The sequence below is a fragment of the Eriocheir sinensis genome, chromosome 6, assembly GCF_024679095.1.
Source record: "Eriocheir sinensis breed Jianghai 21 chromosome 6, ASM2467909v1, whole genome shotgun sequence".
NCBI classification, from domain to species: domain Eukaryota; kingdom Metazoa; phylum Arthropoda; class Malacostraca; order Decapoda; family Varunidae; genus Eriocheir; species Eriocheir sinensis.
The window spans coordinates 2200489-2227814 of NC_066514.1; the positions used below are offsets into that span (position 1 = coordinate 2200489).

At 46.3% G+C, this 27326-nt stretch overlaps 2 protein-coding genes and 1 long non-coding RNA gene across 49 annotated transcripts in view; 1 reads left to right on the forward strand and 2 right to left on the reverse strand.

Annotated features, from left to right (window-relative positions):
- The window catches only part of LOC126987741 (A-kinase anchor protein 9-like), a 139402-nt gene that overhangs the window by 20495 nt on the left and 91581 nt on the right, over window positions 1-27326 (reverse strand). For 4 of the 6 annotated variants that reach the window (XM_050845047.1, XM_050845054.1, XM_050845035.1 and 1 more), the window contains 14 exons: window positions 26159-26323; window positions 25293-25381; window positions 22899-23064; window positions 19842-20036; window positions 18582-18779; window positions 17815-17994; window positions 15338-15436; window positions 15010-15162; window positions 12762-12908; window positions 9511-9654; window positions 8537-8782; window positions 7985-8180; window positions 7577-7647; window positions 4658-4853 (listed from right to left, as the gene is read on the reverse strand). In XM_050845047.1, the coding sequence (XP_050701004.1) occupies window positions 4658-4853; window positions 7577-7647; window positions 7985-8180; window positions 8537-8782; window positions 9511-9654; window positions 12762-12908; window positions 15010-15162; window positions 15338-15436; window positions 17815-17994; window positions 18582-18779; window positions 19842-20036; window positions 22899-23064; window positions 25293-25381; window positions 26159-26323 (2245 nt within the window). The remainder of the gene's footprint in view (window positions 1-4657; window positions 4854-7576; window positions 7648-7984; window positions 8181-8536; window positions 8783-9510; window positions 9655-12761; window positions 12909-15009; window positions 15163-15337; window positions 15437-17814; window positions 17995-18581; window positions 18780-19841; window positions 20037-22898; window positions 23065-25292; window positions 25382-26158; window positions 26324-27326) is intronic. The other 2 variants (XM_050845041.1, XM_050845063.1) reach the window with 2 other exon arrangements.
- LOC126988130 (uncharacterized) overlaps window positions 1-27326 on the forward strand; it is a 54845-nt gene that overhangs the window by 3304 nt on the left and 24215 nt on the right. The window lies entirely within an intron of this gene.
- On the reverse strand, window positions 20052-22540 carry LOC126987797 (uncharacterized). 42 transcript variants are annotated; one of them, XM_050845470.1, is made up of 4 exons: window positions 22226-22540; window positions 21932-22030; window positions 21437-21535; window positions 20052-21139 (listed from the first exon to the last, which is right to left on the reverse strand). In XM_050845470.1, the coding sequence occupies exons 1-4, from the start codon at window positions 22528-22530 to the stop codon at window positions 20737-20739; spliced, it is 906 nt and encodes a 301-aa protein (XP_050701427.1). In that variant the 5' UTR covers window positions 22531-22540; the 3' UTR covers window positions 20052-20736. The 42 variants fall into 42 exon arrangements, 40 of the variants coding, with proteins under 40 accessions (XP_050701427.1, XP_050701383.1, XP_050701328.1 ...); XM_050845426.1 differs by having other exon boundaries at window positions 20052-21238; XM_050845371.1 differs by having other exon boundaries at window positions 20052-21337.

Here is a 27326-nt window from a genome sequence, read left to right on the forward strand (position 1 = left end):
TTCAAAGCAGTGGGTATTAGTACTGTTCAAAGCAGTGGTATTAGTACTGTTCAAAGCAGTGGGTATTAGTACTGTTCAAAGCAGGGGGTATTAGTACTGTTCAAAGCAGGGGTATTAGTACTGTTCAAAGCAGGGGTATTAGTACTGTTCAAAGCAGGGGTATTAGTACTGTTCAAAGCAGGGGTATTAGTACTGTTCAAAGCAGGGGTATTAGTACTGTTCAAAGCAGGGGTATTAGTACTGTTCAACGCAGGGGTATTAGTACTGTTCAAAGCAGGGGTATTAGTACTGTTCAAAGCAGGGGTATTAGTACTGTTCAAAGCAGGGGTATTAGTACTGTTCAAAGCAGGGTATTAGTACTGTTCAAAGCATTGGGTATTTGTACTTTTCAAAGCAGGGGTATTAGTACTGTTCAAAGCAGGGGTATTAGTACTGTTCAAAGCAGGGGGTATCAGTACTGTTCAAAGCAGGGGTATTAGTACTGTTCAAAGCAGGGGTATTAGTACTGTTCAAAGCAGGGGTATTAGTACAGTTCAAATCAGGGGTATTAGTACTGTTCAAAGCAGGGTATTAGTACTGTTCAAAGCAGGGGTATTAGTACTGTTCAAAGCAGGATTAGTACTGTTCAAAGCAGGGTATTAGTACTGTTCAAAGCAGGGGTATTAGTACTGTTCAAAGCAGGGGTATTAGTACTGTTCAAAGCAGGGGTATTAGTACTGTTCAAAGCAGGGGGATTAGGACTGTTCAAAGCAGGGGTATTATTACTGTACAAAGCAGGGGTATTAGTACTGTTCAAAGCAGGGGTATTAGTACTGTTCAAAGCAGGGGGCTTAGTAATGTTAAAAGCAGGGTATTTGTACTGTTCTACGCATGGGGTATTAGTACTGTTCAAAGCAGGGGTATTAGTACTGTTCAAAGCAGGGGTATTAGTACTGTTCAAAGCAGGGGTATTAGTACTGTTCAAAGCAGGGGTATTAGTACTGTTCAAAGCAGGGGGTATTAGTACTGTTCAAAGCAGGGGTATTAGTACTGTTCAAAGCAGGGGTATTAGTACTGTTCAAAGCAGTGGTATTAGTACTGTTCAAAGCAGGGGTATTAGTACTGTTCAATGCTGGGGGATTAGTACTGTTCAAAGCAGGGGTATTAGTACTGTGCAAAGCAGGGGTAGTACTGTTCAAAGCAGGGGTATTAGTACTGTTCAAAGCAGGGGTATTAGTACTGTTCAAAGCAGGGGTATTAGTACTGTTCAAAGCAGGGGTATTAGTACTGTTCAAAGCAGGGGTATTAGTACTGTTCAAAGGGTATTAGTACTGTTCAAAGCAGGGGTATTAGTACTGTTCAAAGCAGGGGTATTAGTACTGTTCAAAGCAGGGGTATTAGTACTGTTCAAAGCAGGGGTATTAGTACTCTGTTCAAAGCAGGGGTATTAGTACTGTTCAAAGCAGGGGTATTAGTACTGTTCAAAGCAGGGGTATTAGTACTCTGTTCAAAGCAGGGGTATTAGTACTCTGTTCAAAGCAGGGGTATTAGTACTGTTCAAAGCAGGGGTATTAGTACTCTGTTCAAAGCAGGGGTATTAGTACTGTTCAAAGCAGGGGTATTAGTACTGTTCAAAGCCGGGGTATTAGTACTGTTCAAAGCAGGGGTATTAGTACTGTTCAAAGCAGTGGTATTAGTACTGTTCAAAGCAGGGGTATTAGTACTGTTCAAAGCAGGGGTATTAGTACTGTTCAAAGCAGGGGGAATAGTAAGTTTTAAAGCAGGGGTATTAGTACTGTTCAAAGCAGGGTATTAGTACTGTTCAAAGCAGGGGTATTAGTACTGTTCAAAGCAGGGGTATTAGTACTGTTCAAAGCAGGGGTATTAGTACTGTTCAAAGCAGGGGTATTAGTACTGTTCAAAGCAGGGGTATTAGTACTCTGTTCAAAGCAGGGGTATTAGTACTGTTCAAAGCAGGGGTATTAGTACTGTTCAAAGCAGGGGTATTAGTACTGTTCAAAGCAGGGGGTATTAGTACTGTTCAAAGCAGGGGTATTAGTACTGTTCAAAGCAGGGGTATTAGTACTGTTCAAAGCAGTGGGTATTAGTACTGTTCAAAGCAGGGGTATTAGTACTGTTAAAAGCAGGGGGTATTAGTACTGTTCAAAGCAGGGGTATTAGTACTGTTCAAAGCAGGGGTATTAGTACTGTTCAAAGCAGGGGTATTAGTACTGTTCAAAGCAGTGGGTATTAGTACTGTTCAAAGCAGGGGTATTAGTACTGTTCAAAGCAGGGGTATTAGTACTGTTCAAAGCAGGGGTATTAGTACTGTTCAAAGCAGGGGTATTAGTACTGTTCAAAGCAGGGGGTATTAGTACTGTTCAAAGCAGGGGTATTAGTACTCTGTTCAAAGCAGGGGTATTAGTACTGTTCAAAGCAGGGGTATTAGTACTGTTCAAAGCAGGGGTATTAGTACTGTTCAAAGCAGGGGTATTAGTACTCTGTTCAAAGCAGGGGGTATTAGTACTGTTCAAAGCAGGGGTATTAGTACTGTTCAAAGCAGGGGGTATTAGTACTGTTCAAAGCAGGGGTATTAGTACTGTTCAAAGCAGGGGTATTAGTACTGTTCAAAGCAGGGGTATTAGTACTGTTCAAAGCAGGGGTATTAGTACTGTTCAAAGCAGGGTGTATTAGTACTGTTCAAAGCAGGGGTATTAGTACTGTTCAAAGCAGGGGTATTAGTACTGTTCAAAGCAGGGTATTAGTACTGTTCAAAGCAGGGGTATTAGTACTCTGTTCAAAGCAGGGGTATTAGTACTCTGTTCAAAGCAGTGGGTATTAGTACTGTTCAAAGCAGGGGTATTAGTACTGTTCAAAGCAGGGGTATTAGTACTGTTCAAAGCAGGGGGTATTAGTACTGTTCAAAGCAGGGGGTATTAGTACTGTTCAAAGCAGGGGGTATCAGTACTCTGTTCAAAGCAGGGGGTATTAGTACTCTGTTCAAAGCAGGGGGTATTAGTACTCTGTTCAAAGCAGGGGGTATTAGTACTGTTCAAAGCAGGGGGTATTAGTACTCTGTTCAAAGCAGGGGTATTAGTACTGTTCAAAGCAGTGGGTATTAGTACTGTTCAAAGCAGGGGTATTAGTACTGTTCAAAGCAGGGGTATTAGTACTGTTCAAAGCAGGGGTATTAGTACTGTTCAAAGCAGGGGTATTAGTACTGTTCAAAGCAGGGGTATTAGTACTGTTCAAAGCAGTGGGTATTAGTACTGTTCAAAGCAGGGGTATTAGTACTGTTCAAAGCAGGGGTATTAGTACTGTTCAAAGCAGGGGTATTAGTACTGTTCAAAGCAGGGGTATTAGTACTGTTAAAAGCAGGGTATTAGTACTGTTCAAAGCTGGGGTTTTAGTACTGTTCAAAGCAGGGGGTATTTTTACGTTTCAACCCCGGGTTTTTCGTACTGTAAAAAGCTGGGGTATTAGTACTGTTCAAAGCAGGGGTATTAGTACTGTTCAAAGCAGGGGGTATTAGTACTGTTCAAAGCAGGGGTATTAGTACTGTTCAAAGCAGGGGGTATTAGTACTGTTCAAAGCAGGGGTATTAGTACTGTTCAAAGCAGGGGGTATTAGTACTGTTCAAAGCAGGGGTATTAGTACTGTTCAAAGCAGGGGTATTAGTACTGTTCAAAGCAGGGGTATTAGTACTGTTCAAAGCAGTGGGTATTCGTACTGTTCAAAGCAGGGTATTAGTACTGTTCAAAGCAGGTATTAGTACTGTACACAGCAGGGGTATTATTACTGTTCAAAGCAGGGGTATTAGTACTGTTCAAAGCAGGGGTATTAGTACTGTTCAAAGCAGGGGTATTAGTACTCTGTTCAAAGCAGGGGTATTAGTACTGTTCAAAGCAGGGGTATTAGTACTGTTCAAAGCAGGGGTATTAGTACTGTTCAAAGCAGGGGTATTAGTACTGTTCAAAGCAGGGGTATTAGTACTGTTCAAAGCAGGGGTATTAGTACTCTGTTCAAAGCAGGGGGTATTAGTACTGTTCAAAGCAGGGGTATTAGTACTCTGTTCAAAGCAGGGGTATTAGTACTGTTCAAAGCAGGGGGTATTAGTACTCTGTTCAAAGCAGGGGTATTAGTACTGTTCAAAGCAGGGGGTATTAGTACTCTGTTCAAAGCAGGGGGTATTAGTACTGTTCAAAGCAGGGGTATTAGTACTCTGTTCAAAGCAGGGGTATTAGTACTGTTCAAAGCAGGGGTATTAGTACTGTTCAAAGCAGGGGGTATTAGTACTCTGTTCAAAGCAGGGGTATTAGTACTGTTCAAAGCAGGGGGTATTAGTACTGTTCAAAGCAGGGGTATTAGTACTGTTCAAAGCAGGGGGTATTAGTACTCTGTTCAAAGCAGGGGGTATCAGTAGTCTGTTCAAAGCAGTGGGTATTAGTACTCTGTTCAAAGCAGGGGTATTAGTACTGTTCAAAGCAGGGGTATTAGTACTGTTCAAAGCAGGGGGTATTAGTACTGTTCAAAGCAGGGGTATTAGTACTGTTCAAAGCAGGGGTATTAGTACTGTTCAAAGCAGGGGGTATTAGTACTGTTCAAAGCAGGGGGTATTAGTACTCTGTTCAAAACATGTTAAATGACACTGCAAATCTTATGATCCTGGTCCACTCACCTGTTTGTTGGTCTGCCAAATGTGAGTGAGACAACATTGGCAGTGCTGGTGATGCAGAGGCTGAAGGCTGTTCTGGGTCATCCCTGGACTGGCTTCTCTCCTGCGAGGTCTTATGCAGTGCAGCTTCAAACACCTCCTGCTGCCTTGCCATGGCCGCCACCTTGTCCTTGCTCATGCGCTCTGCCAAGTCTCTTATCTGTCAACGTAATAATTTTTTGGATATGGTTAGAGAGCCTTATTGGGTAGGCGGTGGCTGAGTGGTAGTGTGCTGGGCCCACATTCGCCACGTGATGGACGACGCGGGTTCGAATCCCCACGCTACCACCTGGGATTTTTCAGTCACCGCCGAGTGGCTTAAAACTACCCAACTCTCTCTATCCAGACACTCCCTCCTTGCCTGCTCAGTTTCTCAAGGATCTTTCCCCCCTCTCCCTAACGTACTCCTGCCCCCTATCCCTTCATTTCACTGGAGGTCGTCCTCTAGCATTCCCGGGGGCTTCGTGGTGCAGTGGTTAGCACACTCGGCTCACAACTGAGAGAGCCCGGGTTCGATTCCCGGGCCGAGTGGAAAATTTGGGCAGCTTTTCCAATACCCTACACCCCTGTCCACCCAGCAGTGAATGGGTACCAGGTATTAATCGGGGGTTGTGTCCCGTCTCCTGGGGTCTGTTCCCTTCTCCTATAATTCCTTTCCCTTCTGTCTCTCTCCGGCATATGACCACAGATGTTGCGCCGACTAAACCAAACTTTCCAACTGTTCCCTTCTCCTATAATTCCTTCCCCTTCTGTCTCTCTCCGGCATATGACCACAGATGTTGCGCCGACTAAACCAAACTTTCCAACTGTTCCCTTCTCCTATAATTCCTTCCCCTTCTGTCTCCCTCCGGCATATGACCACAGATGTTGCGCCGACTAAACCAAACTTTCCAACTTCTAACATTCCCTCCCTCTATCTCACTCACATACACCCTTCTGGTCATCTCACTCTCCTCCATTCGCTCCATATGGCCAAACCACTTTAAAGTCTGTCACTTCACTTCTTCCACCACTCCACACCTCTTCCCTTCACCCCTGTCAGATGTCACCTTAAACTATAATTCAACCCACTTTAACTAAGGTTGGGGCCATATGCAGGTATATCACACGTGTTCAGTAAAGACCTGATGCTTGAGGGTTAAACTTTTAAAATCTGACTTCCACCCTCACTTCAATTTTCTGACATCCAAGTGCTTGAAGAGTGGGTTGGAAAGATGACTGAGGCAAATAACAGAGCCTGGTATCAAGGCACGGAGGTCCCTCAAGACAAAAGCTGAATTACTGTTACAAGTTTCTGATTTCAACACACTGTGAAAGAAGGTTAGATCTCTTTAGACTGTGAGTTGCAGGGTTAGACCATGTGGTATATAGTTGGAAAGTTTGGTTTAGTCGGCGCAACATCTGTGGTCATATGCCAGAGAGAGACAGAAGGGGAAGGAATTATAGGAGAAGGGAACAGTTGGAAAGTTTGGTTTAGTCGGCGCAACATCTGTGGTCATATGCCGGAGAGAGACAGAAGGGGAAGGAATTATAGGAGAAGAGAACAGTCGGAAAGTTTGGTTTAGTCGGCGCAACATCTGTGGTCATATGCCTGAGAGAGACAGAAGGGGAAGGAATTATAGGAGAAGGGAACAGTTGGAAAGTTTGGTTAAGTCGGCGCAACATCTGTGGTCATATCCCGGAGAGAGACAGAAGGGGAAGGAATTATAGGAGAAGGGAACAGTTGGAAAGTTTGGTTTAGTCGGTGCAACATCTGTGGTCATATCCCGGAGAGAGACAGAAGGGGAAGGAATTATAGGAGAAGAGAACAGTCGGAAAGTTTGGTTTAGTCGGTGCAACATCTGTGGTCATATCCCGGAGAGAGACAGAAGGGGAAGGAATTATAGGAGAAGAGAACAGTCGGAAAGTTTGGTTTAGTCGATGCAACATCTGTGGTCATATGCCGGAGAGAGACAGAAGGGGAAGGAATTATAGGAGAAGGGAACAGTTGGAAAGTTTGGTTTAGTCGGCGCAACATCTGTGGTCATATGCCGGAGAGAGACAGAAGGGGAAGGAATTATAGGAGAAGGGAACAGTTGGAAAGTTTGGTTTAGTCGGCGCAACATCTGTGGTCATATGCCGGAGAGAGAGACAGAAGGGGAAGGAATTATAGGAGAAGAGAACAGACCCCAGGAGACGGGACACAACCCCCGATTAATACCTGGTACCCATTCACTGCTGGGTGGACAGGGGCGTAGGGTATCGGAAAAGCCGCCCAAATTTTTCCACTCCGCCCGGGAATCAAACTGGGGCTCTCTCGGTTGTGAGCCGAGTGTGCTAACCACTGCACCACGAGGCCCCCCACATGTGTGCTAGACTATAAAATCATTTCTGTACAGTAATAAAACTATATGCATAACTTAACAAAACTCCTTAATGGTACTGTTGATGATAGGAGGCGATCTTGTAATGCTAATTTTTCATTCACAAGTCCAGCCCTTTTTGAAGTAGGATTTTTACGAGCACAATGAAGCAATACACCTACGGCTGAGTGAACACCACATGCCATCTGAATTAGGGGCCTCTTTCACAGTCGTTATGTTTGTTTTGATCGTTAGCAATGGCTGTTATCTCTGCTATAGTATTTCCACGTCAAACCAGCCGATGGGGGAGTGGCGGCTGCGGGGTTAGCCAAGCCCCGCACCTTGCCACACACTCCCAACACCTCTCGCTCCCTCCGCAGCCCCCACAACCCCATCATAGGCCAGTTTCACGTGGAAGACTATAGCGTCGATCGCCACCATTGGTAACGATCAAAACAAACAAACGACCCTTAATGTGGTTTCTTTAACAGGTCATTCGGTAAGTTTCCCAACACTACATGGTCCCCATATACTCTCTCACCTGCTTGGCCATGTGTTCCTCATAGTAACTGCATAGCTCCTTCTCTCTTGCAGCATGTTCGTCTCTCAAGTCTGCGGGAAATTTTCGTATTAAAAATCTTTCCTGCCCATAGTGGAAACAGACATGCTAAAACACTGAATATTTAGGGTGACTTCATAATACTAAAAAAAAACATATTGAGATAAATAAATGCAGAAATAAATACACACACACATGGTTGTATTATCTTATGTAAACGAGTGTAGCATTCGTGTTTCTGAAATTAAATAAAAATACAATACGTCTACCAACTACAATGAGGATTTTGACACATTCTATGATGCGCATCCCCTCAACTTCCCCATTATCGAAAAAGGACACTTCACTGGCCGCCCCTTTCGTGCAACTTGTGTGAGATGTGTTACTTGCCTGATATCTTCTGCTGGAACTGCTCGTCCATTTCTGCCGCCTCCCTGCTGGATTGTGTGAGCCTTTCCTTGAGGTCAGCATGCACACGTTCCAGCTGGGCCGTCATCCGCGTCACCTCATCAGTCTTTCCCTGCAGGGCCGAGGACAGTTGGATTACTTCAGCCTTGGACCCCCTCAGCCTGCTGCTCACATCCTCCTGCAGGGGAAACAAAACATGAGATACTGTCTGAACGAAAGTGATTCTAATGATTTTGATTTACTTTCTCTCTCTCTCTCACTGCTGGGTGGACAGGGGCGTAGGGTATCGGAAAAGCCACCCAATTTTTTCCACTCCGCCCGGGAATCGAACCCGGGCTCTCTCGGTTGTGAGTCGAGTGTGCTAACCACTGCACCATGAAGCCCCCTTAGCAACAAGAGGAGCAATTAGTCTGAAAATATCTATGACAAGACAAGAATTTCACAGATCAAACAATAGTGATATGACGCCCTCCCTCCCCCACCACACACACACACACACACACACACACACACACACACAAACACACAGCCTACCATTTGCTGTTCATGTTGTTGAGTGTTGTCCGTAACCTGCTGCCTCAGTGCGTGCAGCAAGGCCTCCTTCTCCTTGAGTTCCCTTGCACTTTGCTGAGCCTCCTGCCTGAGAGCCTCAACGGTACCCTCAAGCTGTTCTATCTCTTCACTGTATAACTTGTTCTTCAGAGATAGTTGTTCCAGTCGAGCCTCACAGTCTGCCTTGCCGATGTGGACTTCATGAAGGGCTTGCTGGAGCTGCTCAACCTGTATTATCGGAAATATTAATATCTGGTTACCATCTACTGCAGTGCCCTAACCGTGTGGCAGCAACGGGCCAAATTTGTGGCTTTACCGTGTAGCAGCAACGGGCCAAATTTGTGGCTTTACCGTGTAGCAGCGACGGGCCAAATTTGTGGCTTTACCGTGTAGCAGCGACGGGCCAAACTTGTGGCTTTACCGTGCAGCAGCGACGGGCCAAATTTGTGCCATGATATAAACCCCCAAAATAGATGATGCATAAACTGATCACAAATGCTTTGATATATATTATGAAATGGTTTGTGTGAGGGGTGATTTTTTCTCATCTGTGTCTAAAGGACCTCTGTTATCAACCACAAACAAGCCCCGGCAAGTAGATAACACTAGTGCCATGCCCCGAGAGCTTATTCTTCTATTTCCTCTACTTCCCAACACATCCTCTGCATGTATCAAAACACACAAGAAATTAATCAAGATCAGGGTATTCGCCGGCTGCCTGGGATTGAACCCACGACCAGCGTGACGAGAGAGCCACTCCTTACCGAGTCTGCCAAAGAGGTGCCCTGCTCGCCAAGTGGGTTATGGGAGGCTCACTCATCAGGCCTAGTCGCTGCACTACACAAGTTCCCACATAACAGCAGAATCTTGCATCACTGTGTCTTAAGGACCTCTGTTATCAACCACAAACACACCCTGGCTAGTAGGTGAGAAGTGAGTCATGGTCTGCATCTTACCTTAAGCTCCAGGGCGGGGGAGTGCACAGAGGTGGCGAGGGGCACTGGGGGTGAATCCTCCACCTCGTCGGAGAGTTGCAGGATCTCCGCCTCCCTGGCCTCCAGCAGCTCCTGGGCTGACCTAAAGTCCTCCTCAAGGTGAGTCTGGTTGGTGGTGAAATGGAGAGGTTAGTTCAATATTAATTCTACCCAAATTCCTGTACCTTCATCCATAATACAATACAGGTAACTCTCGATTAATGCGAGGTTGGTTTACGCGTTTTTGAAATAACGCATGGTCCAAAATCCAAATAAATATACGCGATATTTTACGGAGTGTCCACCAGATGTCTCACGCAACTGGACTCACACGGCCACACAGCTGAGCTCGGTTCTTCCCACGCGCCACTTGAGCAACAATACAGTACCCACGCTACCCAACAACAACACCCTCGCTGCTGTCTACCACGAGGGGAAGGACAGCCAGAGGAGGAACCACGAGAGGGAGAGGAGTCAGAGTGATACAGTAGGCAATAAGGGTACAAACCGACCTCTTGTTAGATTTACACTGTTTTTGATTTACGCAATGACCTCTTCAAGGATACAATACTCGTAGAAATCGAGAGTTACCAGTATGCATAATTGATTCATTCCCTAATCCTCCATGTAACTTCTCTCTCTTAATTCCTTTCAATCCTTCCATATTTCAATTTTCTAAGACATTCTGACAGACATGAAGCTTCCCAGGAACACTATATATCAATGTTCAGTTTTCTAATCCACTCTTCCCTCCTAAAAGTCCGAGGAATTGTCTACAGTTTTCTCCTTTGTTTTCATAAGTTTAGATAACAGGAGTGAGTCTTGAGGGTGACCCGTGGATATTTTGCAATAACTCTGAAAATGTCAAAATATCAAACAAGTTATGTATGTTTACAAGTCATGCTGTCTTGTGTAGTTATGCTTACATACATATTTACAAAACGGTGGATATCAAAATGTTCCACACACCCCCACATGTCGCAGCCCAGTCCACAGAATGAGATGAGAAAAAGTTGGAAAGTTTGGTTTAGTGGGCGCAACATCTGTGGTCATATGCCAGAGAGAGACAGAAGGGGAAGGAATTATAGGAGAAGGGAACAGTTGGAAAGTTTGGTTTAGTCGGCGCAACATCTGTGGTCATATGCCGGAGAGAGACAGAAGGGGAAGGAATTATAGGCGACGGCAACAGTTGCAAAGTTTGGTTTAGTGGGCGCAACATCTGTGGTCATATGCCGAAGAGAGACAGAAGGGGAAGGAATTATCGGAGAAGGGAACAGTTGGAAAGTTTGGTTTAGTGGGCGCAACATCTGTGGTCATATGCCGAAGAGAGACAGAAGGGGAAGGAATTATAGGAGAAGGGAACAGTTGGAAAGTTTGGTTTAGTCATGCAACATCTGTGGTCATATGCCGGAGAGAGACAGAAGGGGAAGGAATTATAGGAGAAGGGAACAGTTGGAAAGTTTGGTTTAGTGGGCGCAACATCTGTGGTCATATGCCGGAGAGAGACAGAAGGGGAAGGAATTATAGGAGAAGGGAACAGTTGGAAAGTTTGGTTTAGTGGGCGCAACATCTGTGGTCATATGCCGGAGAGAGACAGAAGGGGAAGGAATTATAGGAGAAGGGGAACAGTTGGAAAGTTTAAGAAGCGAGTAGCCCAATGTGTCCAACCAAATTTGACACACGCATTCAGATCCCTCAGTTCTGTTTGCAAGAGCAGACCAATAGGTGGGTCTTTTTATATATACATTTTTCTCTTGCCCTTGATCTGTGTTCTTTGCTGTAAGGAAAAGATACATACTTGACACTGTTTGACAAAGACTATCCCACACCTCGGCCTAATACCCAATCCATATGTATGTTCCTGGGTGATGGGGCGACAACACATCCCTGCTTCGCCGTCATGTCCACAGGGAGGATGCCAAACACATCCCCTCACACTCAACACTCAGGCACAGCAAGTCACTCATCAACCGTTATTAAGAACTAGGAAGACTAGATCTGAGTGGTTAGTTGGCATGTGCTGAAAACATGGTTCCTTGGTTATACAAATCCCACCAAATGCTGACTAGATTTAGTATCCATGAAGTGGCAAACTATCATTTCCGTTGATGAGGTTTAAGGCCCTGCTCCGCCGCTGATGCAGTCAACACAAGCTACTCAACAACCCTGACATGCACTGCAGCTTAGGCAAACCGGAACACTAAGGGTTTAACAGAGGCCTTAACATAATATGCCCCTCACTATGCTCACTGAAATTGCTATACAGAGAAAGAATACCCATGTTATTTCTGTCCAAGGCTCAGTATTCAAACAGACACACTCACTCACTTCTAGAATATATCTCATGGCCTAAAAAATGTCTAATATACAAGAAAACCCCATTTTAGTAAGGTGATTTTAGACTGGTTAGACTCCAAGGAAGATCTGATGAGCTATTTTTAACCCGGTAGCAGCGACGGGCCAAATTTGTGGCTTTACCGTGTAGCAGCGACGGGCCAAATTTGTGGCTTTACCGTGTAGCAGCGACGGGCCAAATTTGTGGCTTTACCGTGTAGCAGCGACGGGCCAAATTTGTGGCTTTACCGTGTAGCAGCGACGGGCCAAATTTGTGGCTTTACCGTGTAGCAGCGACGGGCCAAATTTGTGGCTTTACCGTAAAGTATGACGGGCCAAATTTGTGGCTTTACCGTGTAGCAGCGACGGGCCAAATTTGTGGCTTTACCGTGTAGCAGCGACGGGCCAAATTTGTGGCTTTACCGTGTAGCAGCGACAGGCCAGATTTGTGGCTTACCGTGTGGCAGTGACGGGCCAAATTTGTGGCTTACCGTGTAGCAGTGATGGGGCAAATTTGTGCCATGATATAAACCCCTCAAAAATAGATGATACATAATCTGATCACAAATGCTTTGATATGTATTATGAAATGGTTTGTGTGAGGGGTGATTTTTTCTCATTTTTCTCGCTTAGAGGGACCATTAAGAAACATGGTCCCCGCTGCTACCAGGTTAACTCCAATGAAGATCTTATGAGCTGTTTTTAAAGGTCTATTTCACCTGACTAGACCTGGGAAAAGGGTGATATTTAGTTGTCCATTAGTAGTTAGAATATAATGCCCATGCCTGGTGTTAGTTCAAGTTGCTATCAGTGAGAGATCCCGAAATTTCATCAGGTAATATGTCTCAGCACGCAGGGGTTGCACTCAGGTAACTTCATTCAACATGCCACCGATCTACCTGATAATGAGTCAGGCTTTGAATCTCCTGTCTTAACAATTTGATGTGTCCTCTAAGCACTGGGACTTCCAAAGCGGAGCAACACATGGCCTCGTACACCTCCCAGGGCACGGTGACGGCTCCTGTGCTGTCCGGGGAGGCTGTTTTCTACCCATCGCCGAAAGTAGAATGTAGATGAAAGAAAGAAAACATAAAGAGCCGTATTACTAAACAGTTCGTCGCCCATACACACATATTTGACAAGGCTTTCGTAGGAGTTGTGGGCATTTCCAGGAGTAGTTTTATGACCCTGGTGGTAGTGTGACCCTTCCTCTGTACCATGAACCTAAAGAAACACACATTTGACAAGGCTTTCGTAGGAGTTGTGGGCATTTCCAGAAGTAGTTTTATGACCCTGGTGGTAGTCTGACCCTTCCTCTGTACCATGAACCTAAAGAAACACACATTTGACAAGGGTTTCGTAGGAGTTGTGGGCATTTCCAGAAGTAGTTTTATGACCCTGGTGGTAGTGTGACCCTTCCTCTGTACCATGAACCTAAAGAAACACATATTTGACAAGGCTTTCCTAGGAGTTTCGGGCATTTCCAGGGGTAGTTTTATGACCCTGGTGGTAGTGTGACCCTTCCTCTGTACCATGAACCTAAAGAAACACACATTTGACAAGGCTTTCGTAGGAGTTGTGGGCATTTCCAGAAGTAGTTTTATGACCCTGGTGGTAGTGTGACCCTTCCTCTGTACCTTGAACCTGAAGAAACACATATTTGACAAGGCTTTTGTAGGAGTTGTGGGCATTTCCAGAAGTAGTTTTATGACCCTGGTGGTAGTGTGACCCTTCCTCTGTAGCATGAACCTAAAGAAACACACATTTGACAAGGCTTTCGTAGGAGTTGTGGGCATTTCCAGTAGTTTTATGACCCTGGTGGTAGTGTGACCCTTCCTCTGTACCGTGAACCTAAAGAAACACACATTTGACAAGGCTTTCGTAGGAGTTGTGGGCATTTCCAGGGGTAGTTTTATGACCCTGGTGGTAGTGTGACCCTTCCTCTGTACCGTGAACCTGAAGAAACACACATTTGACAAGGCTTTCGTAGGAGTTTCGGGCATTTCCAGAAGTAGTTTTATGACCCTGGTGGTAGTGTGACCCTTCCTCTGTACCATGAACCTAAAGAAACACACATATGACAAGGCTTTCGTAGGAGTTGTGGGCATTTCCAGGAGTAGTTTTATGACCCTGGTGGTAGTGTGACCCTTCCTCTGTACCATGAACCTAAAGAAACACTCATTTGACAAGGCTTTCGTAGGAGTTGTGGGCATTTCCAGAAGTAGTTTTATGACCCTGGTGGTAGTGTGACCCTTCCTCTGTACCGTGAACCTAAAGAAACACTCATTAGAACCCGATTGATCCCCTCTTTGACCTTTAGAAATAGTTGATGGGAGAACCGAAAGTCTCTTATAATGCCGACCAAAATATTGGAAAGCTAGCAAAAGAAACATTAAATAAACCAATTCCCTTAGTAATACACTTAACACCTTTTCAAACAACTTGTCTATTTATCTGTCTATAACTGAAACTTTGCTCCCTCCAGGAAAGTTGGAAAGTTTGGTTTAGTCGGCGCAACATCTGTGGTCATATGCCGGAGAGAGACAGAAGGGGAAGGAATTATATGACAAGGGAACAGTTGGAAAGTTTGGTTTAGTCGGCGCAACATCTATGGTCATATGCCGGAGAGAGACAGAAGGGGAAGGAATTATATGACAAGGGAAGAGTTGGAAAGTTTGGTTTAGTGGGCGCAACATCTGTGGTCATATGCCGGAGAGAGACAGAAGGGGAAGGAATTATAGGAGAAGGGAACAGTTGGAAAGTTTGGTTTAGTGGGCGCAACATCTGTGGTTATATGCCGGAGAGAGACAGAAGGGGAAGGAATTATAGGAGAAGGGAACAGTTGGAAAGTTTGGTTTAGTCGGAACAACATCTGTGGTCATATGCCGGAGAGAGACAGAAGGGGAAGGAATTATAGGAGAAGGGAACAGACCCCAGGAGACGGGACACAACCCCCGACTAATACCTGGTACCCATTCACTGCTGGGTGGACAGGGGCGTAGGGTATCGGAAAAGCCTCCCAAATTTTTCCACTCCCCCAGGAATCGAACCCGGGCTCTCTCAGGTGTGAGGCGAGAGGGTATCAATGACTAACGAAATCGTTCACTTGCTACAAATTCCCTCATTCAAGTTCCAAACACACCTTACCTGTGACAGTTCTGAAGTTGGGACGGTCCGTGTTGACATGAGAGAGGAGTCAGCGAGGGGCCGCGTGTGAACAGACCCTTCCGCCTCCCAACTGGCCTGATGCAGCAGGTCTGGAGACACTTCCGTTGCTGCCGCTCCCTCGATATTACGGGTCTGAAAAACAAGGAAAATCACGTAGAGAGAGATGAGGCTCTACACTGCCAGTCAGACAGCACCCAGCTAAGGCCAAGGTATGTATCATTTTTTAATCTGTGAAATTTGTAATGGGAAATGTCCGATCGTTCAAGACTCCGTACCAGACTGACAAACACCGCCTCGACACACTCACCCAGATGGCACTCTGCTCTGGTGCTCCGTCTCTCAGCATTTCCTGCTCCTCAGTCTCGTTCAGTCCCTCAGCAACCTCGCCATTCAGCGCATTGAAAAGCTGGAAAAAAGATAAGCAAAACAGGTAACCCTCGGAAGCCTCATGGCCCTGATAAAGTACCTTCTATTAACCCTCGGAAGCCTCATGGCCCTGATAAAGTACCTTCTATTAACCCTCGGAAGCCTCATGGCCCTGATAAAGTACCTTCTATTAACCCTCGGAAGCCTCATGGCCCTGATAAAGTACCTTCTATTAACCCTCGGAAGCCTCATGGCCCTGATAAAGTACCTTCTATTAACCCTCAGAAGCCTCATGGCCCTGATAAAGTACCTTCTATTAACCCTCGGAAGCCTCATGGCCCTGATAAAGTACCTTCTATTAACCCTCGGAAGCCTCATGGCCCTGATAAAGTACCTTCTATTATCCTTAAAAACTGTGCCTCTGTGCTGTCACCCTGCCTGGTCACTCTCTCGCCTCTACCTGTCAAAATCTACCTTTCCTTCCTGCTAGAAGTACGCCTACATACAGCCTCTGTCTAAGAAGGGTGACTGTTCTAATCCCTCAAACTACCGCCCTATACCTTTGCTTTCCTGTCTTTTTAAAGCTTTTGAATCCATCCTTAACTGGAAGACTCATAAGCATCTATCCGCTTCTGGCTGCTATCCTCCTCCTCCTCCTCCTCCTCCTCGGGCATCCTCTCCTCTTTCAAGCATCCACCTCCACCCAGAAAGTCCTCTCTCCCTCCTCCTCCTCCTCCTCCTCAAGACCCTGAGTGCTATCCTCCTCCTCCTCCTCCTCCTCCTCCTCCTCAGGCATTCTCTCCTCTTTCAAGCATCCACCTCCACCCAGAAAGTCCTCTCTCCCTCCTCCTCCTCCTCCTCCTCGAGACCCTGAGTGCTATCCTCCTCCTCCTCCTCCTCCTCCTCCTCGGGCATCCTCTCCTCTTTCAAGCATCCACCTCCACCCCCAAAGTCCTCTCTCCCTCCTCCTCCTCCTCCTCCTCGAGACCCTGAGTGCTATCCTCCTCCTCCTCCTCCTCCTCCTCCTCCTCCTCAAGACCCTGAGTGCTATCCTCCTCATCCTCCTCCTCCTCCTCCTCCTCGGCCTTCCTCTCCTCTTTCAAGCATCCACCTCCACCCAGAAAGTCCTCTCTCCCTCCTCCTCCTCCTCGAGACCCTGAGTGCTATCCTCCTCCTCCTCCTCCTCCTCCTCCTCCTCCTCCTCCTCCTCCTCGGGCATCCTCTCCTCTTTCAAGCATCCACCTCCACCCCCAAAGCCCTCTCTCCCTCCTCCTCCTCCTCCTCGAGACCCTGAGTGCTATCCTCCTCCTCCTCCTCCTCCTCGGGCATCCTCTCCTCTTTCAAGCATCCACCTCCACCCCCAAAGTCCTCTCTCCCTCCTCCTCCTCCTCAAGACCCTGAGTGCTATCCTCCACCTCCTCCTCCTCCTCCTCCTCGGGCATCCTCTCCTCTTTCAAGCATCCACCTCCACCCAGAAAGTCCTCTCTCCCTCCTCCTCCTCCTCCTCGAGACCCTGAGTGCTATCCTCCTCCTCCTCCTCCTCCTCCTCCTCCTCCTCCTCCTCGGGCATCCTCTCCTCTTTCTAGCGTCCACCCCCACCCCCAAAGTCCTCTCTCCCTCCTCCTCCTCCTCCTCAATACCCTGAGTTCTATCCTCCTCATCCTCCTCCTCCTCCTCCTCCTCCTCCTCCTCCTCGGGCATCCTCTCCTCTTTCTAGCATCCACCTCCACCCCCAAAGCCCTCTCTCCCTCCTCCTCCTCCTCCTCAAGACCCTGAGTGCTATCCTCCTCCTCCTCCTCCTCCTCCTCGGCCTTCCTCTCCTCTTTCAAGCATCCACCTCCAGCCAGAAAGTCCTCTCTCCCTCCTCCTCCTCCTCCTCAAGACCCTGAGTGCTATCCTCCTCCTCCTCCTCCTCCTCCTCCTCCTCGGCCTTCCTCTCCTCTTTCAAGCATCCACCTCCAGCCAGAAAGTCCTCTCTCCCTCCTCCTCCTCCTCGAGACCCTGAGTGCTATCCTCCTCCTCCTCCTCCTCCTCGGGCAGCCTCTCCTCTTTCAAGCATCCACCTCCACCCCCAAAGTCCTCTCTCCCTCCTCCTCCTCCTCAAGACCCTGAGTGCTATCCTCCTCCTCCTCCTCCTCCTCCTCGGGCATCCTCTCCTCTTTCTAGCATCCACCTCCACCCCCAAAGCCCTCTCTACCTCCTCCTCCTCCTCCTCAAGACCCTGAGTGCTATCCTCCTCCTCCTCCTCCTCCTCGGCCTTCCTCTCCTCTTTCAAGCATCCACCTCCACCCCCAAAGCCCTCTCTACCTCCTCCTCCTCCTCCTCCGTGACTGTGAACGCGGCCCTAGGTCATGAGTGATGAATGTTCAGCACTAAACTCTAATGTTGAAGTGACACAAAGCTTCAGACAACACCCACCATCTTCTGGGCCAGGGCGGGGCTCCCTCCCTCCCTGAGAAGTGAGTCAACCTTCTGGATGGCACACACCAGGACCGTCAGCTTGTTCGTCAGTTCAGAGATTTCGGCATTTTTTTCTTTGATCAGATCCACAGCCAAGGGAGAGAGGGAGGACTTCTGCTCGACTTCCGTGCCCTCCTGCTGAAGAAGAATGACTGATGATAACTGGGGAAAAGGATGGAGTAGGTCGTATGAAAATAATTAGTGAAAGTGTCTTATACGCTGAAAAACATAGTCAAGAAATCAAGTTTTTAAAGTTTGGTTTAGTCGGCGCAACATCTGTGGTCATATGCCAGAGAGAAACAGAAGGGGAAGGAATTATAGGAGAAGGGAACAGACCCCAGGAGACGGGACACAACCCCCGATTAATACCTGGTACCCATTCACTGCTGGGTGGACAGGGGCGTAGGGTATCAGAAAAGGAAAAGTTGGAAAGTTTGGTTTAGTCGGCGCAACATCTGTGGTCATATACCGGAGAGAGACAGAAGGGGAAGGAATTATAGGAGAAGGGAACAGACCCCAGGAGACGGGACACAACCCCCGATTAATACCTGGTACCCATTCACTGCTGGGTGGACAGGGGCTACGTAGGGTATCGGAAAAGCCGCCCAAATTTTTCCACTCCGCCTGGGAATCGAACCCAGGCTCTCTCGGTTGTGAGTTGGGTGTGCTAACCACTGCACCACGGAGCCCCCTAGTAAAGAAATCAGTTTGTTTAGTGAGCTCACCTTAGCAGTCTCTGTGGTGTGAGTCTGTTGTTCTAAGTTATCTTCCTGGGGAGAACTCGGGGCACAAATATTGCCTTGAGCAGTGAGTGACAGGGTGGTGGGCTGTGGGGTGGAGGCAGTCTGCAGGTGCTGGAGCTCCCCCTCACGGCTGGTCAGCTGCGCACGAAGGTTAGACAGGGAGTGTTTCAGCTCCTCCACCTGCAAGATACAACAATGCACATCAACGCTTTCATTAACATCATTATACAGTAGTCATCCCTCAAATAGTATGGTTTTCAATAGTTCAGTTCCGGTTTTATATGGATTGTCGTAGATCTTTAAGGATTTTTAAATTTCCTTTTGTCGTGAAATTTAAAAATCCTAAAAAATCTTCTTAGAAAATCCACATAAAACCAAAACCGTACTATTGGAAACTGTACTATTTGAGGGATGACTGTATTGGAAACTGTACTATTTGAGGGGTGACTGTATTGGAAACTGTACTATTTGAGGGGCTGTATTGGAAACTGTACTATTTGAGGGGTGACTGTATTGGAAACTGTACTATTTGAGGGACTGTATTGGAAACTGTACTATTTGAGGGGCGACTGTATTGGAAACTGTACTATTTGAGGGGCGACTGTATTGGAAACCGTACTATTTGAGGGACTGTATTGGAAACTGTACTATTTGAGGGACTGTATTGGAAACTGTACTATTTGAGGGACTGTATTGGAAACTGTACTATTTGAGGGGCGACTGTATTGGAAACTGTACTATTTGAGGGGCGACTGTATTGGAAACCGTACTATTTGAGGGATGACTGTATTGGAAACTGTACTATTTGAGGGGCGACTGTATTGGAAACTGTACTATTTGAGGGACTGTATTGGAAACTGTACTATTTGAGGGGCGACTGTATTGGAAACTGTACTATTTGAGGGACTGTATTGGAAACTGTACTATTTGAGGGGCGACTGTATTGGAAACTGTACTATTTGAGGGGCGACTGTATTGGAAACTGTACTATTTGAGGGGCGACTGTATCCACTACTTCGACAAAACAGGAAAACTTGATACATTAGACACCAATATCAATCTAAGCCTCACAAATTCACAATCATCGTTTTTTTTTTTTATCTATTTTTACATCTATGCCTATAACACTGATAGGCTTGCTTGAGGGGCCTGGATGGTGTTCGGCCCCAGCCCATCATGGCACAGGCAAGTTTTTATAATGGCGCCATCTTCTACTATTATTTAATCATTTATCTCTCTCACCTCTCTGCCCTTCTTTGTAAGCTCTGCCCTCTTAGCCTCCAGGTCTTCCTGCAGCATCGCCAGCCGCTGCCTTAACTCAGAAACAGCAGGGTGGTCAGCACGCCTCACTTCGTCCAGCCGTGCCTCAAGCCTCGAAATCTTAACCAATTGTTCCTTTGACCGTTCCTGAAGCGTGTCTCTCTCAGCGGACACCTCCTGAAAAATATACAAAAGTTGGAGTTTGGTTTAGTGGGCGCAACATCTGTGGTCATATGCCGGAGAGAGACAGAAGGGGAAGGAATTATAGGAGAAGGGAACAGTTGGAAAGTTTCGTTTAGTCGGTGCAACATCTGTGGTCATATGCCGGAGAGAGACAGAAGGGGAAGGAATTATAGGAGAAGGGAACAGTTGGAAAGTTTGGTTTAGTCGGCGCAACATCTGTGGTCATATGCCGGAGAGAGACAGAAGGGGAAGGAGTTATAGGAGAAGGGAACAGTTGGAAAGTTTGGTTTAGTCTGCGCAACATCTGTGGTCATATGCCGGAGAGAGACAGAAGGGGAAGGAATTATAGGAGAAGGGAACAGTTGGAAAGTTTGGTTTAGTCAGCGCAACATCTGTGGTCATATGCCGGAGAGAGACAGAAGGGAAGGAATTAGAGGAGAAGGGAACAGTTGGAAAGTTTGGTTTAGTCGTCGCAACATCTGTGGTCATATGCCGGAGAGAGACAGAAGGGGAAGGAATTATAGGAGAAGGGAACAGTTGGAAAGTTTGGTTTAGTCGGCGCAACATCTGTGGTCATATGCCGGAGAGAGACAGAAGGGGAAGGAATTATAGGAGAAGGGAACAGTTGGAAAGTTTGGTTTAGTGGGCGCAACATCTGTGGTCATATGCCGGAGAGAGACAGAAGGGGAAGGAACTATAGGAGAAGGGAACAGACCCCAGGAGACGGGACACAACCCCCGATTAATACCTGGTACCCATTCACTGCTGGGTGGACAGGAGTGTAGGGTATCGGAAAAGTCGCCCAAATTTTTCCACTCCGCCCGGGAATCGAACCCGGGCTCACTTGGTTGTGAGTCGAGTGTGCTAACCACTGCACCACGAAGCCCCTACAATTCAATGAAGAAAAATGTAAAGTCATGCACCTTGGGAGAGGATATCCAGCATACCAATACCACATGGGAAACACTCCACTATCCACCACAGAGGCAGAGAAAGACCTGGGAGTGTATGTTACCAGGCTACCAGTGAAGGGATATCCAGCACACCAATACCACATGGGAAACACTCCACTATCCACCACAGAGGCAGAGAAAGACCTGGGAGTGTATGTTACCAGGCTACCAGTGAAGGGATATCCAGCACACCAATACCACATGGGAAACACTCCACTATCCACCACAGAGGCAGAGAAAGACCTGGGAGTGTATGTTACCAGGCTACCAGTGAAGGGATATCCAGCACACCAATACCACATGGGAAACACTCCACTATCCACCACAGAGGCAGAGAAAGACCTGGGAGTGTATGTTACCAGGCTACCAGTGAAGGGATATCCAGCACACCAATGCCACATGGGAAACACTCCACTATCCACCACAGAGGCAGAGAAAGACCTGGGAGTGTATGTTACCAGGCTGCCAGTGAAGGGATATCCAGCACACCAATACCACATGGGAAACACTCCACTATCCACCACAGAGGCAGAGAAAGACCTGGGAGTATATGTTACCAGGCTACCAGTGAAGGGATATCCAGCACACCAATACCACATGGGAAACACTCCACTATCCACCACAGAGGCAGAGAAAGACCTGGGAGTGTATGTTACTAGGCTACCAGTGAAGGGATATCCAGCACACCAATGCCACATGGGAAACACTCCACTATCCACCACAGAGGCAGAGAAAGACCTGGGAGTGTATGTTACCAGGCTACCAGTGAAGGGATATCCAGCACACCAATACCACATGGGAAACACTCCACTATCCACCACAGAGGCAGAGAAAGACCTGGGAGTATATGTTACCAGACTACCAGTGAAGGGATATCCAGCACACCAATACCACATGGGAAACACTCCACTATCCACCACAGAGGCAGAGAAAGACCTGGGAGTGTATGTTACCAGGCTACCAGTGAAGGGATATCCAGCACACCAATACCACATGGGAAACACTCCACTATCCACCACAGAGGCAGAGAAAGACCTGGGAGTATGTTACCAGGCTACCAGTGAAGGGATATCCAGCACACCAATACCACATGGGAAACACTCCACTATCCACCACAGAGGCAGAGAAAGACCTGGGAGTGTATGTTACCAGGCTACCAGGAAGGGATATCCAGCACACCAATACCACATGGGAAACACTCCACTATCCACCACAGAGGCAGAGAAAGACCTGGGAGTGTATGTTACCAGACTACCAGTGAAGGGATATCCAGCACACCAATACCACATGGGAAACACTCCACTATCCACCACAGAGGCAGAGAAAGACCTGGGAGTGTATGTTACCAGGCTACCAGTGAAGGGATATCCAGCACACCAATACCACATGGGAAACACTCCACTATCCACCACAGAGGCAGAGAAAGACCTGGGAGTATATGTTACCAGGCTGCCAGTGAAGGCCAAATCCGTGCCAATCGCAGCGGATGGGTTAATAGCCAATATGGTAACAATGTGCCTGTAAGTTCTGTCCATATCTGGATGACCCGATGGCTCAATTAAGTTGGACACAGGCTTAAGAAAATGTGGCTGAGCAAGTGAGAAGGGAAAGGAAAAAGAAATATAGAGAATGCAAAAATTAAATTAAAACAAGCAATGAAAGAAAGTATAAGAGGAGAGTTGATGAAGACTTTGGAAACAGACGAAGTGAAAAATATAAAGGAAACAGGAAATCATATTGAAAAGAAGTAAAATATGAGAAAAATGCAGAAAATATCTCAAGTAAAACAAATGAGGTTATGGATGAGAATGGAATGATGTTGAACGCCAGGGAAGCTGTGAGAGAGAGATTGAGAGAACATTTCAAAAACTTAACAAATAACAGCTTGTGATAGAGTACTCACTTCGTTTTCTCTCTGAAGGTTCTTAATCGTGAGTTGAAGGTCCTTGTTACGCTTGATTGCAGCTTCCGTGGTGTGCTCGAGGGCCATCAGCTGGTTGTCTAAACGCCGGTCCACAGTGGCCGGGGAGATTCTGCCCTCAGCCCCGACAACCGAGACCTCCACCTCCCTGAAGCAAGGAATTCAAGAAACATGAGAAATATGACTCTCAAGATCTTATGAGGCTGTGGATTGAAGGACCTCTGTAGATCTTATGAGGCTGTGAATTGAAGGACCTCTGTAGATCTTATGAGGCTGTGAATTGAAGGACCTCTGTAGATCTTATGAGGCTGTGAATTGAAAGGAGTTCTGTGGATCTTATGAGGCTGTGAATTGAAGGACCTCTGTAGATCTTATGAGGCTGTGAATTGAAGGACCTCTGTAGATCTTATGAGGCTGTGAATTGAAGGACCTCTGTAGATCTTATGAGGCTGTGAATTGAAGGGTCCTCTGTGGATCTTATGAGGCTGTGAATTGAAGGGACCTCTGTAGATCTTACGAGGCTGTGGATTGAAGGACCTCTCAAGATCTTATGAGGCTGTGAATTGAAAGGACCTCTCAAGATCTTATGAGGCTGTGAATTGAAGGGACCTCTCAAGATCTTATGAGGCTGTGAATTGAAGGACCTCTCAAGATCTTATGAGGCTGTGAATTGAAGGACCTCTCAAGATCTTATGAGGCTGTGAATTGAAGGACCTCTCAAGATCTTATGAGGCTGTGAATTGAAGGGACCTCTCAAGATCTTATGAGGCTGTGAATTGAAGGACCTCTCAAGATCTTATGAGGCTGTGAATTGAAGGGACCTCTCAAGATCTTATGAGGCTGTGAATTGAAGGACCTCTGTAGATCTTATGAGGCTGTGAATTGAAAGGACCTCTGTAGATCTTATGAGGCTGTGAATTGAAGGACCTCTGTAGATCTTATGAGGCTGTGAATTGAAGGACCTCTGTAGATCTTATGAGGCTGTGAATTGAAGGACCTCTGTAGATCTTATGAGGCTGTGAATTGAAGGGACCTCTGTAGATCTTATGAGGCTGTGAATTGAAGGACCTCTGTAGATCTTATGAGGCTGTGGATTGAAGGACCTCTGTAGATCTTATGAGGCTGTGAATTGAAGGGACCTCTGTAGATCTTATGAGGCTGTGAATTGAAGGACCTCTGTAGATCTTATGAGGCTGTGAATTGAAGGACCTCTGTAGATCTTATGAGGCTGTGAATTGAAGGACCTCTGTAGATCTTATGAGGCTGTGAATTGAAAGGAGTTCTGTGGATCTTATGAGGCTGTGAATTGAAGGACCTCTGTAGATCTTATGAGGCTGTGAATTGAAAGGAGTTCTGTGGATCTTATGAGGCTGTGAATTGAAGGACCTCTGTAGATCTTATGAGGCTGTGAATTGAAGGACCTCTGTAGATCTTATGAGGCTGTGAATTGAAGGACCTCTGTAGATCTTATGAGGCTGTGAATTGAAGGACCTCTGTAGATCTTATGAGGCTGTGGATTGAAGGGACCTCTGTAGATCTTATGAGGCTGTGGATTGAAGGACCTCTGTAGATCTTATGAGGCTGTGAATTGAAGGACCTCTGTAGATCTTATGAGGCTGTGAATTGAAGGACCTCTGTAGATCTTATGAGGCTGTGAATTGAAGGACCTCTGTAGATCTTATGAGGCTGTGGATTGAAGGACCTCTGTAGATCTTATGAGGCTGTGAATTGAAGGACCTCTGTAGATCTTATGAGGCTGTGAATTGAAGGGACCTCTGTAGATCTTATGAGGCTGTGAATTGAAGGACCTCTGTAGATCTTATGAGGCTGTGAATTGAAGGGACCTCTGTAGATCTTACGAGGCTGTGGATTGAAGGACCTCTGTGGATCTTATGAGGCTGTGGATTGAAGGACCTCTGTAGATCTTATGAGGCTGTGAATTGAAGGACCTCTGTAGATCTTATGAGGCTGTGAATTGAAAGGACCTCTGTAGATCTTATGAGGCTGTGGATTGAAAGGACCTCTGTAGATCTTATGAGGCTGTGGATTGAAAGGACCTCTGTAGATCTTATGAGGCTGTGAATTGAAGGGACCTCTGTAGATCTTATGAGGCTGTGAATTGAAGGACCTCTGTAGATCTTATGAGGCTGTGAATTGAAGGACCTCTCAAGATCTCATGAGGCTCTGAATCGAACTTCCCCCTGGAACACGAGACAAGCTCACAAGCCCATTTTTCCTGAAACATATTAATATCAACAAAAAATAGGAAATATGAAATCAAGAGCTATCTAATGAGTAGCAATGGGGGAAATGATGTGTGCAGGGCATGGAGAGAGGTTACATGATTGTGAGAGACAGAACAGGGCGGGCACTCACTGGGCAGAGATGTCCTCCACTGAGCCAGACAGCTGCAAGGCCTCCAGACCTCTTGTAGTGTTCCCGAGGCATTTTTCAATTCGCTGGAGCTGTGTTGAAAGAATGAAAACAGTACAGTCATCCCTCAAATAGTACAGTTTCCAGAAGTTCGGTTTTGGTTTTATATGGATTGTCATAGAAGACCTTTTAGGATTTTAAAATTTGCTGTTCGTCGGGAAATTTGAAAATCCCCCAAAAATCTTCTTAGAAAATCCACATACAACCAAAACTGAACTATTGAAAACTCTACTATTTGAGGGGAGACTGTAATTTCAGCCATATCTATTGAATGTACTTGTACTAATCGTGAATTTATTATCACCCAAAACATTAATGGTGGCATAGTAAAGTTCTATTTGCATGGGTAGACGGTGGCTGAGTGGTAGCGTGCTGGGCCCACATTCACCGCGTGATGGACGACGCGGGTTCGAATCCCCACGCTACCACCTGGGATTTTTCAGTCACCGCCGAGTGGCTTAAAACTACCCACATGCTGTCCTGAAGACCGCCCATCAACCCGGACTCTAGCGGAAACCGTCCAAGTGAATCAAGAAGGAGTTCCGGGGGGCAGCATGAGCCAATGCAAGATGGCGCCACTATAAACACTTGCCTGCGCCATGATGGGCTGGGGCTGACCATCGGGCTCCACTATGGTCTATCAGCGCCATAGGTGAAGACATAAAAAAAAATATATATATACTAACAACATACCTCTGTGCCCACATATTGAATGGAACAATTGGATGTAATTTCATATGCCATGCACCTCACACACTTGCATATACAATAAATAAGTAATTGAATAAACAAATGAAAAACTACTGTACCATTGCAGAAGTAGAGAGAGCATCCTCCTGCAGCTCAGATAACAGAGATGTGCTTCGACGTAAGCCTCGCTCTCTCTCCCCATCCTCCCCCGAGACACTCTGGGCGGCCTTGTCTGTCCTTGGCTCCCTGGCTTGCTTCACCCCGCCCTGCTGCAACTCCTCCACCTGCAAGAGGAAACAGTGCAGGAGATAATTTTGCAGGGAATAAAACAATAAGAAATGAACCGTGTAGCAGCGACGGGCCAAATTTGTGGCTTTACCGTGTAGGAGCGACGGGCCAAATTTGTGGCTTTACCGTGTAGGAGTGACGGGCCAAATTTGTGGCTTTACCGTGTAGCAGCGACGGGCAAAATTTGTGGCTTTACCGTGTAGCAGTGACGGGCCAAATTTGTGCCATGATATAAACCCCCAAAATAGATGATACATAATCTGATCACAAATGCTTTGATATATATTATGAAATGGTTTGTGTGAGGGGTGATTTTTCTCATTTTTCTCGCTTGGAGGGACCATTAAGAAACACAATCCCCGCTGCTACCGGGTTAAAAATGAAATAACTGATCACTGAATTAAATTTCGTCAAAACTTATAAAATTCAAGAGTTATATGATAAGCTGTGATAACATACGGGCCGGAACTTGAGTAAATCTAGCATACAGTCACCCCTCAAATAGTACGGTTTCCAATAGCTGGGTTTCAGTTTTATACGGATTGTCGTAGATCTTTTACGATTTTAAAATTTCCTGCTTGTCGGGAAATTTAAAAACCCTAAAAACTCTTCTTGGAAAATCCACGTAAAACCAAAACCAGACTATTGGAAACTATACTATTTGAGGGGTGACTGTATTGGAAACTGTACTATTTGAGGGATGACTGTATTGGAAACTGTACTATTTGAGGGATGACTGTATTGGAAACTGTACTATTTGAGGGACTGTATTGGAAACTGTACTATTTGAGGGGCGACTGTATTGGAAACTGTACTATTTGAGGGACGACTGTATTGGAAACTGTACTATTTGAGGGACGACTGTATTGGAAACTGTACTATTTGAGGGACTGTATTGGAAACTGTACTATTTGAGGGGTGACTGTATTGGAAACTGTACTATTTGAGGGGTGACTGTATTGGAAACTGTACTATTTGAGGGACTGTATTGGAAACTGT

What these genes read in the sequence shown, in the direction of transcription:
- LOC126987797 (XM_050845140.1), bottom strand. Translation starts at nt 22,530, where the DNA reads ATGGACAGAACTTACAGGCACATTGTTACCATATTGGCTATTAACCCA. An exon ending in CTGGTAACATACACTCCCAG is followed by an intron (nt 22,031 to 22,225) that starts GTCTTTCTCTGC and finishes ACATACTCCCAG; the next exon opens with GTCTTTCTCTGCCTCTGTGG. An exon ending in CTGGTAACATACACTCCCAG is followed by an intron (nt 21,635 to 21,733) that starts GTCTTTCTCTGC and finishes ATACACTCCCAG; the next exon opens with GTCTTTCTCTGCCTCTGTGG.